Source organism: Erythrolamprus reginae, chromosome 1 (assembly GCF_031021105.1).
Source record: "Erythrolamprus reginae isolate rEryReg1 chromosome 1, rEryReg1.hap1, whole genome shotgun sequence".
Classification (NCBI taxonomy): Eukaryota; Metazoa; Chordata; class Lepidosauria; order Squamata; family Dipsadidae; genus Erythrolamprus; species Erythrolamprus reginae.
This window is the reverse complement of record NC_091950.1, coordinates 1,400,597-1,416,883: the sequence shown is the minus strand read 5'-3', so window position 1 is coordinate 1,416,883 and position 16,287 is coordinate 1,400,597. Positions and strand designations below refer to the sequence as shown.

The following is a 16,287-nucleotide window of genomic DNA, read 5'->3' as shown; positions in this document are numbered from 1 at the left end:
TTGTTGTTATCTGTGTTCCATAAAATGTGTACTGAGCGCTTCTGTACTAGAGACAAATTCCTTGTGTGTCTAATCACATTGGCCAATAAAATATTCAAATTCAAATTACAAAGGAAAAAAAATTGGGGGGAAATAGCAGGATAAACTCCACCAGCCCACACAAACTTTGCTTAAAATTTCCCCAATGATTTTCTTCCCATAGAGTCATGCCCAAGAACTACCAGCAGTTCATGGCCTTGGTGTTTGCAGTCAGAGAGGTCAACAGGGATCTAGTTCTCCTTCCCAACATCACTCTGGGCTTCCACATCTATAGCAATTATCAGACTGGGATGACAATTTCCATTATCAACCTCTCCTTGCTCTCCAGACAAGGCCGAATGGTTCCAGGCTATACATGTGGCATGAAGGACCCTTTGCTCTCTGTCATTGGGGGTCTCAACCCCAAATCCTCAAGGCAGATGGCCTCCATCTTCAGCATCTTCAAGGTCCCACAGGTGAGGGGGCTCTACTGGAGACAATATGAGGTAGACAAACAAAAGAAGCCCAGACAGAAGCCCAAGAGGAGAACCTCATGTGTTTTGGGAGGCAAATGAGCAGTTTATGACCTAGAGAATCTGCACTACAGTTCAATTTGCTTTTTATATTTTATGTGTTGAGAAATGTTTTTATTGAACCCAAAAGTGATAGGTAATGAGATAATTCTGAAACGATGTACTTTCCAAGAGGAATTCCTTCCTAATCTATTCTTCATAAAAGTGTAAACATCCTTTCTGTGCAGTCTGTTATCTGTATCCAGTTGATGAATTGTTCCCATAAAAATTTACATTGATACTCTAGAAAAAGTGCAGAAGAGAGCAACCAGAATGATAAAGGGACTAGAAACTAAAACGTATGAGGGAAGGTTGCAGGAATTGGGCATGGATAGTCTAGCAAAGAGGAGGTCTGTGGGGGGGACATGATAGCAGTCTACAAGTACTTGTGAGGCTGCCACAGGGAGGAGGGGAACACATTGTTTTGCAAAGCACCAGAGAACCAGACAAGCAGCAATGGATGGAAGCTGACCAAGGACAGATTCAACCTGGAAATAAGGAGGAACTTTCTGACTATGAGAGCGATCAACCAGTGGAACAGCTTGACTGCAGAGGTGGTGAAGACTTCAAAACTTTCAAGAAAAGAATTGACTGCTATTTGACTAGTGTGATGTAGGGTCTCCTGCACCAGCAGGAGGTTGAACTAGATGGCCTGCAAGATCCCTTCCAACTAGATAGATAGATAGATAGATAGATAGATAGATAGATAGATAGATAGATAGATAGATAGATAGATAGGCAGGCAGGCAGGCAGGCAGGCAGGCAGGCAGGCAGGCAGGCAGGCAGGCAGATGAATGAAGGAAAGAAAATTAAGATTGCCACTCAAAGTGAGCCAGCCTAATAATAATCCATGTCACAGTGACTCCTAAAATCACCATAAAATCTTACTCTATCAATAATCTCACTTTCAGCAGCTAGGTGTTGGCTTTGAGTTAACCCAAGGAGGCAGAAGAGTTTATCCTTCCTTCTTTCAGATGAACCCCAAGGAATTTTCTGAGTATGTGGGTTTTGTGCAGCTGCTCCTGTATTTCCAGTGGAACTGGGTTGGGCTTGTAGCCCCTGAAAATGACAACGGAGAACGTTTCATCTCATCTCTGGTGCCAATGCTCAAGGAGAAGGAGATCTGTTTGGTTTTCACTGAAATATTGAAATCAAATTTTCTTCATACTAAAATGTTGAAATTACTTCATATGTTGGACACTTGGGCTAAAGCTGAAGTGATTGTTCTATTTGGAGACCCCCAAAGTATTACAAATGTACAGGCGGTAATGAGTATCCATGAACATTTGAGAAAGACATCAGTCTGGAAAGTTTGGGTCTTAACTTCCCATTGGAAACTCAGTGTGTTGGGGAATCAAGACATCTTGAAAGTAGTAAAGCCCTTCCATGGGTCTCTGCATTTTAGGCTCCACACTGGGGAGGTCTCAGAATTCAGTCGTTTCCTCCTGTCTTTAGACCCCCTGAAGCCACAAGGGGATGTCTTTCTCCCTCCATGTTGGGAGAGGTTGTTTGGCTGCATGATGGACAAACCAGGCAGGATCCTTCCAAAGGGGGGAAAACCATGTACAGGAAAGGAGAATTTGCAGACTCTGCCTTCTTACGTTTTTGAAACAAGCATGGATGGTGAAAGCTACAATATCTACAATGCCATTTTTGCTGTGGCACATGCATTGCATGCAATGGATGGGTCAAGAATTCTTGAAAAGAGGGTCTCAAATGTCCAGCCATGGCAGGTAATTTCTGTGACTTCTTATCTAGTCTGCAGATCCTTAGAGAGGAAACTTCCCATATGCATTTATTGCATTACTGATTATATACAGTAGAAGGAGAAATAAGAAATAAACCAAACCAGTTGTCCATAAGATCCACAGAGGAAAGATTTTCCCATAGGTTCCTGAAAGGTCTTCAGTGGTTGTCTAAGAGTCAGGGTTGACCGTTCCCTGAAGGAGATTTCAGCCCAGAGCAAGATGACAATTTACTTTTTTTATTTTATTTATTCTTTGTCCAATATACAATACATATGGAATGAAATAGACATTAAGTAGTATATATAGGGATAGTAAGTAAAAAAGAAGAGGACTGGATGAGAGGGAGAGAATATATAGGATATATGAGAAAAGGAAAGGTAATTGGACAGGGGACGTTAGGCACATCAGTGCACTTATGTACGCCCCTTACTGGCCTCTTAGGAACTTGGAGAGGTCAATCGTGGAGAGTCTAAGGGAGAAATGTTGGGGGTTGGGAGTAGACACTATAGAGTCTGGTAATGAGTTCCACGCGTCAACGACTCGATTGTTAAAGTCATATTTTTTACAGTCAAGTTTGGAGCAGTTAATATTAAGTTTGAATCTGTTGCATGCTCTTGTGTTGTTGCGGTTGAAGGTGAAGTAGTCATTGACCGGAAGGACATTGCAGCATATGATCTTGTGGGCAATACTTAAATCGTGTTTTAGGCACCGCAATTCTAAGCTTTCAAGACCTAGGCTAGTTAGTCTGTTTTCGTAAGGTATTCTGTTTCAAGTGGAGGAGTGAAGGGCTCTTCTGGTGAAATATCTTTGGACGTTTTCGATAGTGTTGATGTCTGAAATGTGGTGTGGGTTCCAGACAGATGCGCTGTATTCGAGGATGGGTCTGGCATAAGTTTTGTAGGCTCTAGTCAGTAGTGTGAGATTGCCAGAGCAGAAGCTACGTAGGATCAGGTTAACAACTCTGGAAGCCTTTTTGGCGATATAGTTGCAGTGGGCTTTAGCACTTAGGTCATTTGATATTAGTATTCCAAGGTCTTTTACTGAATGTGGGTTGGCTGTGAGGGTTTGTTTATTCAGTTCATATATGAGGTTTGGATTCTTTTTGCCGATGTGGAGGGTAGAGCATTTGTTGGTTGATATTTGAAGTTGCCAGGTGTTAGACCAATCTGAAACAAGGTCAATGTCTTTTTGGAGAGTGAGTGTGTTGTCAGTGGTGTTGAAAAGTTTCACGTCATCGGCAAAAAGCACACAGTTGCTTGTAATATTATCGCAGAGGTCATTGATGTATAGGATGAAAAGGGTAGGACCTAGTACGCTGCCTTGGGGAACACCACTTTTGACAGGGACGGGGGTGGAAATGGCGCTTCCAATTTTGACGACTTGTTGCCTGTTTGACAGGAATGCAGTAATCCAGTTGTGTAGGAGTCCTGAGATGCCATAGGATTTGAGTTTTAGGAGAAGTTTGTCGTGAACCACTGAGTCGAAGGCTTTGCAGAAGTCAATATAAATTGCATCGATGGATTTTCCTTGATCAAGGTGGGTGGTCCAGATATTTTTGCAGTGACGTAGTTGTAGGTTGCATGATAGTTTGTTACGGAATCCAAATTGTTTGTTTGAGAGTAGGTTATTAGATTTATAAGTGTCGAGTGATTGATCGGTTTATAATTGATTCCATGATTTTACAAGGGACGCAGCATAGTGATATTGGTCTGTAGTTGTCAACTAGTGATGGGTCTCCTTTTTTGAAAATGGGGATGACTACTGCTTTTGACCACAGTTTGGGAAGGGTGCTGGTCCTGAAGGATTTTTGGAAGATAATGCTTAGGGGTTCAGCTATGGCAGAAGAAAGTTTTCTTAGGAAGTAAGCACAAAGACCATCTGGACCGACAGATAGGGAAGGTTTGAGAGCACGGATTGCTTTTTCAACGTAGTCTATAGTGAAGATGGTTTGGGTTAGTTTTTTTAATGAGTTTGGAGTGCGAGTTGCGAAGAAGGGGCCGTTACTGTTAACAAGAACAGAGCCAAAAAAGGAGTTGAAGAGGTTAGCTTTGCATGGGTCATCAAGGTATTCTTTGTTATTGGGTCCTACGAGAGGTGGAATAGGTTTGGAGTCATTGAGTTTGTTGTTGACGAAGTTGTAGAAGGCACGGTTCGATTTGGTGTGTAGGAGGTTTTCCTCTTGTTTACTGTGATAGTTGAGACATTCTGCTTTTATTTGTTGGCATATGCTTCTGTAGCGGCTTTTAAAGTTGGTTACTGGGCCTTTTTTGTTTCTACGCCAGAGGGATCTTTTTTTGGTTTGTAGTTTCTTGATCGAGACAGGTACGTTATTTTTTCATTTTCTTCTGGGAGAGGTGAGTGGTACATGTAGATCTATAAGTCTATTAATTTGGTATAAGAACACATTGTAGAGGTCGTCAATGGTGCTGCAGTTAGAGAACAAGGATTGCCAATTAATGAGTGAGAGATTGGCGTCTATGAGTTCGTAGTTGGCTTTCCTGAAATTGTACTTAGGTGGTGCGTTGTTCAGTTGAGTGATATGATGGTGTAGGTTTAGGTTGAAGTTGATCATACTATGGTCACTGTTGGAAAAGGGTTCTCTGATATGCAGTCCATAAATAGCACTTTTGCTATTACAGAATATGAGATCAAGACAGTTGTTGAGTCTGGTATTGTTTGATACTAATTGTTCCAGTCCCAGGCTGGTGATGGCATTATAAATGGTGGTATGTATAGGTTTGGTGGAGCATTCATTTAGTGTCCAGTTGATGTGTGGTAGGTTGAGGTCACCTAGGAAGATAATAGGATAGGGGCAGGAGGTTGCCCATGTTAGTAGGGAGGTTAATTTTGTTGCATGGGTAGTGTCATAGTTTGGAGCTCTGTAGCACAGTAAAAAGCGGAGAGTAGTGTTGAGGGAAAGATTGCAGATTAAGGTTTCAGGAAGAAGTAAATTGTGTGCAACTTGAATGTTTTTTAGATTGAGTGAGCTTTTATAGAATATGGCTACACCACCTCCTCTGCGGGATTCGCGGTCGGACCGGAAGACCAGGTAGTTATTTTGAGTGATGATGGAGTCAGGATAGGAACTATTCAGCCATGTTTCGCAAACAAAGATTATGTCAAATAAGTTGGTGTCAAGTACAAGGAGGAATTCAGATAACTTGTTGATTAAACTTCTTGCATTGATTAGTTTGCATTTGAGATTGTATTTGTTTTCAGGAAAGAGATTGGGTTGGGTTGAGTTGAAGTTGGATTGAGGCGAGGTAGTAAGGGGCGCGTTTTCCTATTTATTATTTAAATAAATATTCTGTATTGGTAATATACATAGAAATAACATTGTTTATATAAATGATGTGGGTACTGATAAGAGGAAACATTAGGACAGGGACGGAAGGCATGCTGGTGCACTTATGCACGTCCCTTACTGACCTCTTAGGAATCAGGTGAGGTCAACAGTGGACAGTCTAGGTGTAAAGTTTTGGGGGTTTGGTGATGAGTCAGGTAGTGAATTCCAGGCATAACCACTAGGTTGCTAAGGTTGTATTTTGTACAGTCAAGTTTGGAGCGTTTCCCTTTGAGTTTGTATTTGTTGTGTGCTCGTGTATTGTTCCACATGCGAGGAAGCAAAAAAACCTCACTGAAACACACATGCACATGCATCTGCATATGAGATCTTGCTATCTGCACAGGTGCAGGAAGCAAAATTGCGCTTGATCCCACATTCTCACACCAGAGCCATGAAGCTGCACACAATTAGCCATACCGGTAGGGAGTCCACCACTGGTAAAATCTAATCAAGGAGAGAAGCAACCTGTAACTAAGGATAAATTTCCTGACAATTAGAACAATTAATCAGTGGGCAGCTTTCATCTAGAAATTGTGAATGCTCCAACAGGGGTTTTACTAGAAACATAGAAACACAGAAACACAGAAAAACAAAAACACAGAAACACAGAAACACAGAAACACAGAAACACAGAAACACAGAAACACAGAAACACAGAAAACACAGAAACACAGAAAACACAGAAACATAGAAACAAAGATTGAGGGCAGAAAAAGACCTCATGGTCCATCTAGTCTGCCCTTATACTATTTCCTGTATTTTATCTTAGGATGGATCTATGTATATCCCAGGCAGGTTTAAATTGAAGAAGACACAATACAAACGTCCAATGATCAAGATAATGTGTTGTCTTTTGTGGAATGGAGTTAAATAATTGATGCTACTCTTCAGTGCTCAGACCTGCCCCAAGGGAAATCCTCTAGCTAGTGAGATGCCACCTCTCAGGATGATTGCCATCGCATTTTGATTTTGGCTTCCTGGCAATGGCTCTGATTTCTGCAGGTCTCTTTCAGATTCTTCCCTATCTGGGGCATGTGCAGTTCAACACCAGTGCTGGAGAGGGAGTCTCCTTCTCAGAAAAAGCATTGCTGTCTGCTCATTATGATCTTCTTAACTGGCTTTTTCTCCCCAATCAATCTTTGGTCCCTGTGAAGGTTGGGCAAATAGATCCCAGGGCTTCCCCGGACCAGCATTTCACCCTGAACTCCAATTCAATCATCTGGGCCACAAAGGTGAGTTGAAAGGAAATCTCATCAATTCAGGAAAGTCTTCATTGTCCCTTAGAGGGGCAGAACATCTATCTGGAAAACGACTCTATTGGATGAGAAAATATTTCAGGAATTTGATGAAAAAAACTTCCTTCAATTTTAACGAATTTGAGATTTGAATTCCAAGATTGGGATAGGGTGGGGGAGAATTCCTGCAGTTCCCATTCAGTTGGATCCTCACAATTCTTGGCACCTTTTTTTAATGTCACAAGCCTTCCTTTGCATTTGGAGTCCCAGTTCCAATCTCCAGCATTCACTGGTGGGTTGGGATTGCCATTGGCCTGAATCTTATTTGGGTTTCTGGTTGGCCCTAGTAAACCATTTCTTATGAAGACATTCTAAAGATGGAAACAGAAATTTTATTTATTTATTATTTTATTTTATATTTTATTTTATTTTATTTATTATTTTATTTTATTTTATTTATTATTTTATTTTATTTTATTTTATTTTATTTTATTATTTTATTTTATTTTATTATTTTATTTTATTTTATTTTATTTTATTTTATTTTATTTTATTTTATTTTATTTTATTTTATTTTATTTTATTTTATTTTATTTTATTTTATTTTATTTTATTTTATTTTATTTTATTTTATTTTATTTTATTTTATTTTATTTTATTTTATTTTATTTTATTTTATTTTATTTTATTTTATTTTATTTTATTTTATTTTATTTTATTTTATTTTATTTTATTTTATTTTATTTTATTTTATTTTATTTTATTTTATTTTATTTTATTTTATTTTATTTTATTTTATTTTATTTTATTTTATTTTATTTTATTTTATTTTATTTTATTTTATTTTATTTTATTTTATTTTATTTTATTTTATTTTATTTTATTTTATTTTATTTTATTTTATTTTATTTTATTTTATTTTATTTTATTTTATTTTATTTTATTTTATTTTATTTTATTTTATTTTATTTTATTTTATTTTATTTTATTTTATTTTATTTTATTTTATTTTATTTTATTTTATTTTATTTTATTTTATTTTATTTTATTTTATTTTATTTTATTTTATTTTATTTTATTTTATTTTATTTTATTTTATTTTATTTTATTTGTTAGAGCAGCTTTTATTTTATTTTATTTGTTAGAGCAGCTAACAAATGGGATAAATACAATAGTACTAAGATATAATCCAAATATGTAATAAAACCAGTATTATAATAACAATGAAATAATATCCAAAAAAAGAACCATACACACAATCTAATTCCAGGCCTGCTGAAAAAGCCAGGTCTTAACAGACAGGTCTAAACCTGCCTGGGATAAACAGATCCATCCAAAGATAAAATACAGGACATAGTATAAGGGCAAACTAGATGGACCAGGAGGTCTTTTTCTGCCATCAATCTTCTATGTTTCTTTGTTTCTAAGACCGGTAGGCAGTTGATTCCATAGGGTCGGAACTGCCACACAGAAGGCAATTCCCAGAGGGTTGAGGTTGGAGGTGGTCCCGTAAATTTAGAAAGAGAGAAATGAAGTATAGATTACTTAGGCTATCTCAAATATATCTCTTTCCCCTGTTAGAAGGTGCCCTTTGCCAGGTGTGGCTTGAAGAGGTGCCAGGCAGGAGAGAGGAGAAGAGTTCCAGAGGGCAAGCAGGTCTGCTGCTACCAATGTGACCCTTGTCCAGAAGGGACCATTTCTCATCAGACAGGTAGGTCAGAGCTCCAATGTTGATCTTCCAGGAAGTCATTAAATGGAAAAATATTAATTTTGGATTCAGTTTTGGTAGGCTGCTTTACCTGCTTCAATATATTCATATTTTCAGCTGACCCTCTCAGTTCATGAATTTAAATTGTACTACACCACAGGCCATTTTCTCATTCCTCCACAATTTAATATATATTAGTTGGAGGGAATAATTCATAGGTTACATACTAGGCTTTCTACTCCTACTTTTATAGCCCATCAAGAAAACCAGCTCTCAATCTTTTGGGGAAAGAATGGGATGTGAGATTCAAACTTTAATTATTATTAAGGATCTGTGTCTTCTATCAGAAAGTTCACTCTCCCAGGAAATTCATGGAACTGTCTGCAAACCCTTCCTGCAAAATAAAAAGTTTGAATGAGTGGATTTGAAGTCCAAAGCAGAGACGTTGAGCCAGAGAGAGGTCTATTTTTCTGGCTAACCTATTCTTAGAGTTGACAATATGGATGATGATTTGCCCTTGTTGATTCACCATAAAATGCACACTGACTCTTGATTTCAGATGCAACTCACTGTGACCCCTGCCCAGAAGATCAATATCCCAACAAGGAGAAGGACCACTGCATTGCCAAAAGACTCCACTTCCTTTCCTATCAAGGCCCCCTGGGATCCTCTTTAGCATCTCTAGCGCTATCTCTCTCTGGGATCACATCTGCAGTCCTGGTCATTTTCCTTAAGCATCATGATACACCAATTGTCAAGGCCAACAACCGAGATCTCACCTATATCCTCCTGGTCTCCCTCCTGCTGTGCTTCCTCTGCTCCTTCCTCTTCATTGGTCAACCCAGGAAGCTCAACTGTCTCTTTCAACAAAGTGCCTTTGCCATTCTCTTTGCCCTTGCAGTTTCCTCTATCTTGGCAAAAACAGTCATGGTGGTTCTGGCCTTCATGGCCACCAAGCCAGGGAACAGGGCAAGGAAACTCTTAGGAAAACCACTGACTAATTCCATTATCATAGCCTGTCCTCTAGTCCAAACTGTTCTTTGTTCCATCTGGCTAATAACCTCTCCCCCATTTCCCAACATGGACTTCCACTCCTTGGTAGGAGAAGCCATCTTGCAATGTAATGAAGGTTCGGCTTTAATGTTTTATGCTGTCCTTGCCTATCTGACTGTTCTGGCCCTGGTCAGTTTCATGATAGCTTTTTTGGCTAGGAAATTGCCTGACAGCTTTAATGAAGCCAAGTTCATTACTTTTAGCATGCTGGTCTTTTGCAGTGTTTGGATCTCATTCCTTCCCACCTACCAGAGCACCGAAGGGAAGTCCATGGTGGCCGTGGAGATCTTCTCCATCTTGGCCTCAGGGGCTGGTCTCTTGGCTTGCATCTTTCCCCCAAAATGTTATATCATCCTATTAAGGCCCCATCTTAACTGTAGGGAAAATATGATAAGAAACAAACATCTCTAACTGATGCAAACCTGGGAAACAGTTTAGTTTTCCTTTCAGGCACATTTAGTGCTGAGGGAGAAAGAGCAACATGTCCATTAAATGACACCTTATCAAATGCTCTAAACAATACAGCAACAAATCTAATCAATTAAAATTACAACTAAAAACCCAATACAGTAAAATCAATCAGCAATGGCCTTTGTCTTCTATCAAGATGGTGCCGATGGAGGCTGTCTTGGTGAAATGCTCTCAAATGGTTTCTTTATTTTCTATTATTCTTTGAGATTCTTTATGCATTTCATACTCACAAGTCTACCTACGGGACCGTCTCCTGCCACATACCTCCCAGAAAGCAATCAGATCCCACAGGGTTGGTCTTCTCCGTGTCCTGTCGACTAACAGTGCAGGTTTGCAGGCCCTCAGGGGAGGGCCTTCTCTGTGGCGGCCCTGGCTCTTTGAAACCAACTATCCTCCAATATCCATACTGCTACCATCCTATTGGCCTTCCGAAAGGCCTTGAACACCTGGATTTTGCAGCAGCCAACCCCAAAGGACTCAGGGCAGCTTACAACAATAAATAGATACAAAGGGGTAAAAAAGAATTCAAACATTATCTAAAACTAAACCCCATGAAAAAGTTAAAGGCAGTAAAATGGAATTAAAATGGGATTTTTACTCTTTTTATTGTTCTTATTTGACTTCTAATGTATTATTGTTTTATTATATTGTTTTAAGCCACCTCGAGTCCCATGGAATTGGGGGGCATATAAGTCACATAAATTAAATTAAATTAAGCTCATTTGCTAAGAAGTAAGGAATGTTTCTTTAAGAATGTTTCTATAACCTCACCCCCACCTGTCTTTACAAATATGGGGGTGATTCTAACACAGAAGGAAGCTAATTCTATGGAACTATAGATCACTAAAAGCAAATGCAGACAGCAAAGATGAAGAGGTAAAAGGACTGGAATTTTAAATAGACTAAGGAATAAGGGAATTTAATAAACTCCGCTCCCTTCAATCTTTCTTACCAATTTATGTTCACTTGCTAATAAGATGAATGAAATACTCCCTTTGAACAGGAGCAATTCTGATTTTTACAAAGCATCTGCCCTGTGCTTCATTGAATCCTGGCTAAATGAGGAGATTGATGACAATAGCATGCATATACCAGGCTTGTGTGTGTGTGTGTGTGTGTGTGTGTGTGTGTGTGTGTGTGTAATATATTTTTGCTGATAATGAAAATAAAGACAGGCTAGTATAGCTATTTCAAGCTATTTAGCTCTCATCAGATGTATACGTGTGTGTTTGTGTGTCTGTGTGTATAAGAGGTGATTACAAACTCTAGCTGATCAAATTATGGAAGCTGAAGCCAATTAGCCCAATTCACTGGCCGTTATTTTGGGAGATTCAAACAAGGGAAACTTAAGGAAAGAGCTACCAAAATACTTTCAGCATGTCAATTATTATTATTTATTAGATTTGGATGCCACCCATCTCCGGAGACTCGGATCGGCTTACAACAACAATACATAGTACAAATCTAATGGTTAAAAAGGACAGTTTAAAACCCTTATTATAAAAACACGCATCCCAAACAAATCATACATAAAATGAAACGGCCCGGGGGAATCAATTTCCCCATGCCTGACGGCAAAGGTGGGTTTTTAGGAGTTTGTGAAAGGCAAGGAGGGTCGAGGCAATTGTAATCTCAGAAAGGGAGTTGGTTCCAGAGGGTCAGGGCCACCACAGAGAAGGCTCTTTCCCTGGGCCCTGCCAGATGACATTGTTTTGTCGACGGGACCCAGAGAAGACCAAATCTGTGGTACCTAATTGGTCGCTGGGATTCATTTGGCAGAAGGAGGTCCCGGAGATATTCTGGTCCGATGCCATGAAGGGCTTTATAGGTCATAACCCACACTGAATTTTGACCGGAAACTGATTGGCAACCAATGCAGACTGCGGAGTGTTGCTGTAACATGGGCATACCTAGGGAAGCCCATGATTGCTCTCACAGCTTCATTCTGCATGATCTGAAGTTTCCGAACACTCTTCAAAGGTAGCCCCATATAGAGAGCATTTCAGTAGTCGAACCTCGAGATGATGAGGGCATGAGTGACTGTGAGGCTATGACTCCGGGTCCAGATAGGGCAACAACTGGTTTACCAGGTGAACCTGGGCAAACGCACCCCCTAGACTGTCCCACTAGTCCTGTCGACTAACTTTAGACATTGCTACACAACACTAAAAGATGTTTATCGGAAGAAGAAGAGAGGAAGAAGAGGGCAACAAAGAATGAGGTGGCTGGATGGGGTCACTGAAGCAGTAGGAGTGAGCTGAAATGGACTCAAGACTGCCAGCAGAGGTGGATCTTTAAAACTTTATGGAAGGCAGGGAAAGCGGGGGCAGTACAGACCTCTGGGCGAGTTTGTTCCATAGGGCCGGGGTCACCACAGAGAAGGCTCTTCCCCTAGGCCCCGCCAGATGACATTGTTTGGCTGACAGGACCTGAAGGTGGCCGACTCTGTGGGATCTGACTGGCAGTTGGGATGTATGAGGCAGAAGACGGTTTCATAAGTAATCTAGTCCAATGTCATGTAGGGATTTATAGGTCATAACCAACACTTTGTATTGTGTTCTGAGATGGGGTCAAAGACGGGGAAGCACGGGGCTGGTGTCAATGGCCGTGGAAGCATGGGGCTGGCCTCACTTCTTTGAGGGTAGCCCCAAATCCCCGCCATCTGGAGGTCTCGGTTCTACCGAACCGAGCCCGATCCTCCCTGAGGGGGGGGTCATAGGGGATGCTACCAGGGGCCTAGTTGGAGGTCAGTAAACACCCGCCAGGTGAACTGGCCTGGTCTCACACCGGCAGTGGTGCAAAGTCGGCCAGGCTGCAATGCCTGCGCCGACACCAGCCGTGGGAGACAACGCAATGCAGGATATTGAAGAAGAGCGGTAACATCTGGGGGGAAAAGGCTGCCTATAGGAGTTATAAAGAGTCTGGAAGTATAGCTGATAGAGAGGAGGTGAAACAGATAATATATGCTGCTAAAGCCTCAAAAGAGGAAGAAATTGCCAAATCTTTAAAGAAGGGGGAGAAAACCTTCTTCAGATATATTATTGATAGGAAGAAGAAAAACTGCAACATCACAAAGCTTAGTAGCAGAAATAATACATGCTGTCAACCTTCGCTATGCTGCTGCAGTCTTTCGCTTGGTTGTCATAGAGACGGGGTGGGGTAGATAAGAAGGGGGGTTGGGGAGAGCACAGGAGGAGAGTTAAGTTTCGTTTTCCTAGGTACCAGGAGAAGACCATTAGATGGAAAATTCCTGAAAAGTGACGGCAGGGGCAACATGTGCCACCTGATGATTCTGGACAATGAGGATTGGGCAAAATCCCAAAAGTGGGTGGAAAATGGGTTTTGATATATGCTTGTATCATGCCATTTTCTCAGACTTTTCTTTTCTTTCGATGCTTCAAGTTCTGATTTTGATAAAATCACTTTTGAACCTTTATAAAGGGACTCTGAGTTTTATTTGTCTGAATTCTGACTGGCAGCTTGACATTAAGCAAAGTCTGCCCTAACAGTCACTCCTGGAGAAGAAATTCTACCAGGGACTGGCGAAGATGTTCTGAAGTGAAAGTGAGGGAGATTCTTCTGGAGAGGATATTGTCCTCAAAAGCCCTGCTCCTCCGATACTTGAGAAAGAGGGAACTCTGGATCCCAGTGGAGATGAAGGTGGCGAAGACGAGCCAGTGAGAAGAGCCCCGCAATGGTCAACCGGGGTAGGTGTAAGTGGACTCCTTGGCGATGCAATGAGGGATTCTGATGCTAATGTGACCCACCGCAAGAAACTCTTTATTTGTTTGTTTGTTTGTTTGTTTGTTTGTTTGATTGATTGATTGATTGATTGATTTGTATGCCGCCTCTCTCCGCAGACTTGGGGTGGCTCACAACAATAATAAAAACAATGCATCACAAATGGCATCGGACCAGAATATCTCCAGGACCGCCTTCTGCCGCACAAATCCCAGCGACCGGTTAGGTCCCACAGAGTTGGCCTTCTCCGGGTCCTGTTGACTAAGCAATGTCATTTTGTGGGACTCAGGAGAAGAGCCTTCTCTGTGGCGGCCCCGGCCCTCTGGAACCAGCTCCCCCCAGATATCAGAGTTGCCCCCACCCTCCTTGCCTTTTGTAAGCTCCTTAAAACCCACCTCTGTCGTCAGGCATGGGGGAATTGAAATTTCCCTTCCCCTAGGCTTTTATAATTTATACATGGTATGCTTGTATGTATGAGTGGGTCTTTAAATTGGGGTTTTTTAGATTGTTTTTTTAATATTAGATTTGTTTACATTGTCTTTTTATATTGTTGTTAGCCGCCCGGAGTCTTCGGAGAGGGGCAGCATACAAATCTAATAAATACATGCAAATGCAAATACAAATCTAATATTAAAAAGACTGCGGAGTGTTGGTGTGACATGGGCATACCTAGGGCAGCCCATGATTGCTCTCGCAGCTGCATTCTGCATGATCTGAAGTTTCCAAACACTTTTCAAAGGTAGCCCCATGTAGAGAGCATTACAGTAGTCGAACCTCGAGGTGATGAGGGCATGAGTGACTGTGAGCAGTGATTCCCGGTCCAGATAGGGCCGCAACTGGTGTACCAGGCGAACCTGAGCAAACGCCCCCCTCACCAGAGCTGAAAGATGTTTCTCTAATGTAAGCTGTGGATCAAGGAGGACGCCCAAGCTGTGGACCCTCTCTGAGGGGGTCAGTAATTTCCCCTCCCCCAGGGTAATAGACGGACAGATGGAATTTTGCACACTTTAGAGTCATCAGCAAATAGGCAAACCTTCCTTACCAATCCTTCCCTTATGTCACTCACAAAGATATTAAAAAGAATAGGACCCAGAACAGACCCTTGTGGCACACTGCTTGTAACCAGTCTCTGCTCAGAATACTCATCATTAACAACAACTCTCTGATGTCTATGCTTCAGCCAACTGCAAATCTACTGAACTATCCAGGGATTAAGTCCAATCTTCACTAACCTATCTATCAGTTCTTTATGTGGAACTGTATCAAAGATTTTGCTGAAGTCCAAATAGGCAATATCCACAGCAACACTGTCACCCAACACCTTTGTGACATAGTCAAAGAAATCAATGAGATTAGTCTGACATGATTTGCCTTCAGTAAAGCCATGCTGATTTGGATCCAATAAGTTATTGGTTTTTAGGTGCTGATTTATCCTCTTTTTGAGTAGAGTCTCCATCATTTTAACTACAACCGATGTCAAGCTAACTGGCCTGTAGTTACCAGCGTCTTCTCTACTGCCCTTCTTGTGGATAGGCACAACACTGGCCATTCTCCAGTCCTCAGGAACATCTCCCGTTATCAGGGATTGGTTAAACAAATCAGTCGGGGGGGGGGGGGTAGCAATGAGAAATCTGAGTTCTTTAAGAACACTGGTGTGGATGCCATCTGGACCCATTGCCTTATTTGTCTGTAATCGTTCAAGTTCCTCTAGGACATCGGCCTCTGAGATCACTGGAGCTGAATTCCTACAGATGGAAGCAATGCTATATCACCCATAGTATTATATTGTAAGCTGCCTTCTGAGAAAACTGAACAGAAGTATCTATTCAAATGGTCAGCAATCTCCTTATTCCCATCAATGTTTGTATTATCTCTAGTACTAAGCTTTGTGATGCTGCAGTTTTTCTTCTTCTTCTTCCTCCATGCCCCATGAACACTTGTATTATCCAAACATACTAAAACCCCAGCTGCTCTAGCCTAGAGGTGGAGCTCTTGCCCCACAATAATAGTAATAATAATAATTATACAGTGATACCTCGTCTTACGAACTTAATTGGTTCCGGGATGAGATTTGTAGGGTGAAAGGTTTGTAAGACGAAACAATGTTTCCCATAGGAATCAATGGAAAAGCGATTAATGCATGCAATCCCAAAACTCACCCCTTTTGCCAGACGACACACCCGTTTTTGCGCTGCTAGGATTCCCCTGAGGCTCCCCTCCATGAACATGGAAGTCTGGAGGTGGGGTTTCCTCCATGGGAAACCCCACCTCCGGACTTCCGTGTTTTTGTGATGCTGCAGGGGAATCCCAGCAGCACAAAAATGGGTGCTTCGCTGGCAACAGAAGTCCGGAGGTGGGGTTTCCCAGCGAGGGGAGCCTCAGCGAAATTGCAGCA

At 41.1% G+C, this 16,287-nt stretch overlaps 1 protein-coding gene across 1 annotated transcript; it reads left to right on the top strand.

The window, feature by feature from the left end:
- The first annotated feature begins 206 nt into the window (after window positions 1-206).
- On the top strand, window positions 207-10,091 carry LOC139158163 (vomeronasal type-2 receptor 26-like). The gene is made up of 6 exons (XM_070735581.1): window positions 207-494; window positions 1,502-2,323; window positions 6,028-6,103; window positions 6,687-6,916; window positions 8,501-8,630; window positions 9,187-10,091. The coding sequence occupies exons 1-6, from the start codon at window positions 207-209 to the stop codon at window positions 10,089-10,091; spliced, it is 2,451 nt and encodes an 816-aa protein (XP_070591682.1).
- Window positions 10,092-16,287: the final 6,196 nt, after the last annotated feature.

Excerpts from the sequence above, each read along its gene's own strand:
- LOC139158163 (XM_070735581.1), top strand. The coding sequence starts at position 207 with ATGCCCAAGAACTACCAGCAGTTCATGGCCTTGGTGTTTGCAGTCAGA. Across the intron at positions 6,104-6,686 it reads GCACACAATTAGCCATACCG|GTCTCTTTCAGATTCTTCCC; the intron begins GTAGGGAGTCCA and ends TGATTTCTGCAG. Across the intron at positions 8,631-9,186 it reads GACCATTTCTCATCAGACAG|ATGCAACTCACTGTGACCCC; the intron begins GTAGGTCAGAGC and ends TCTTGATTTCAG.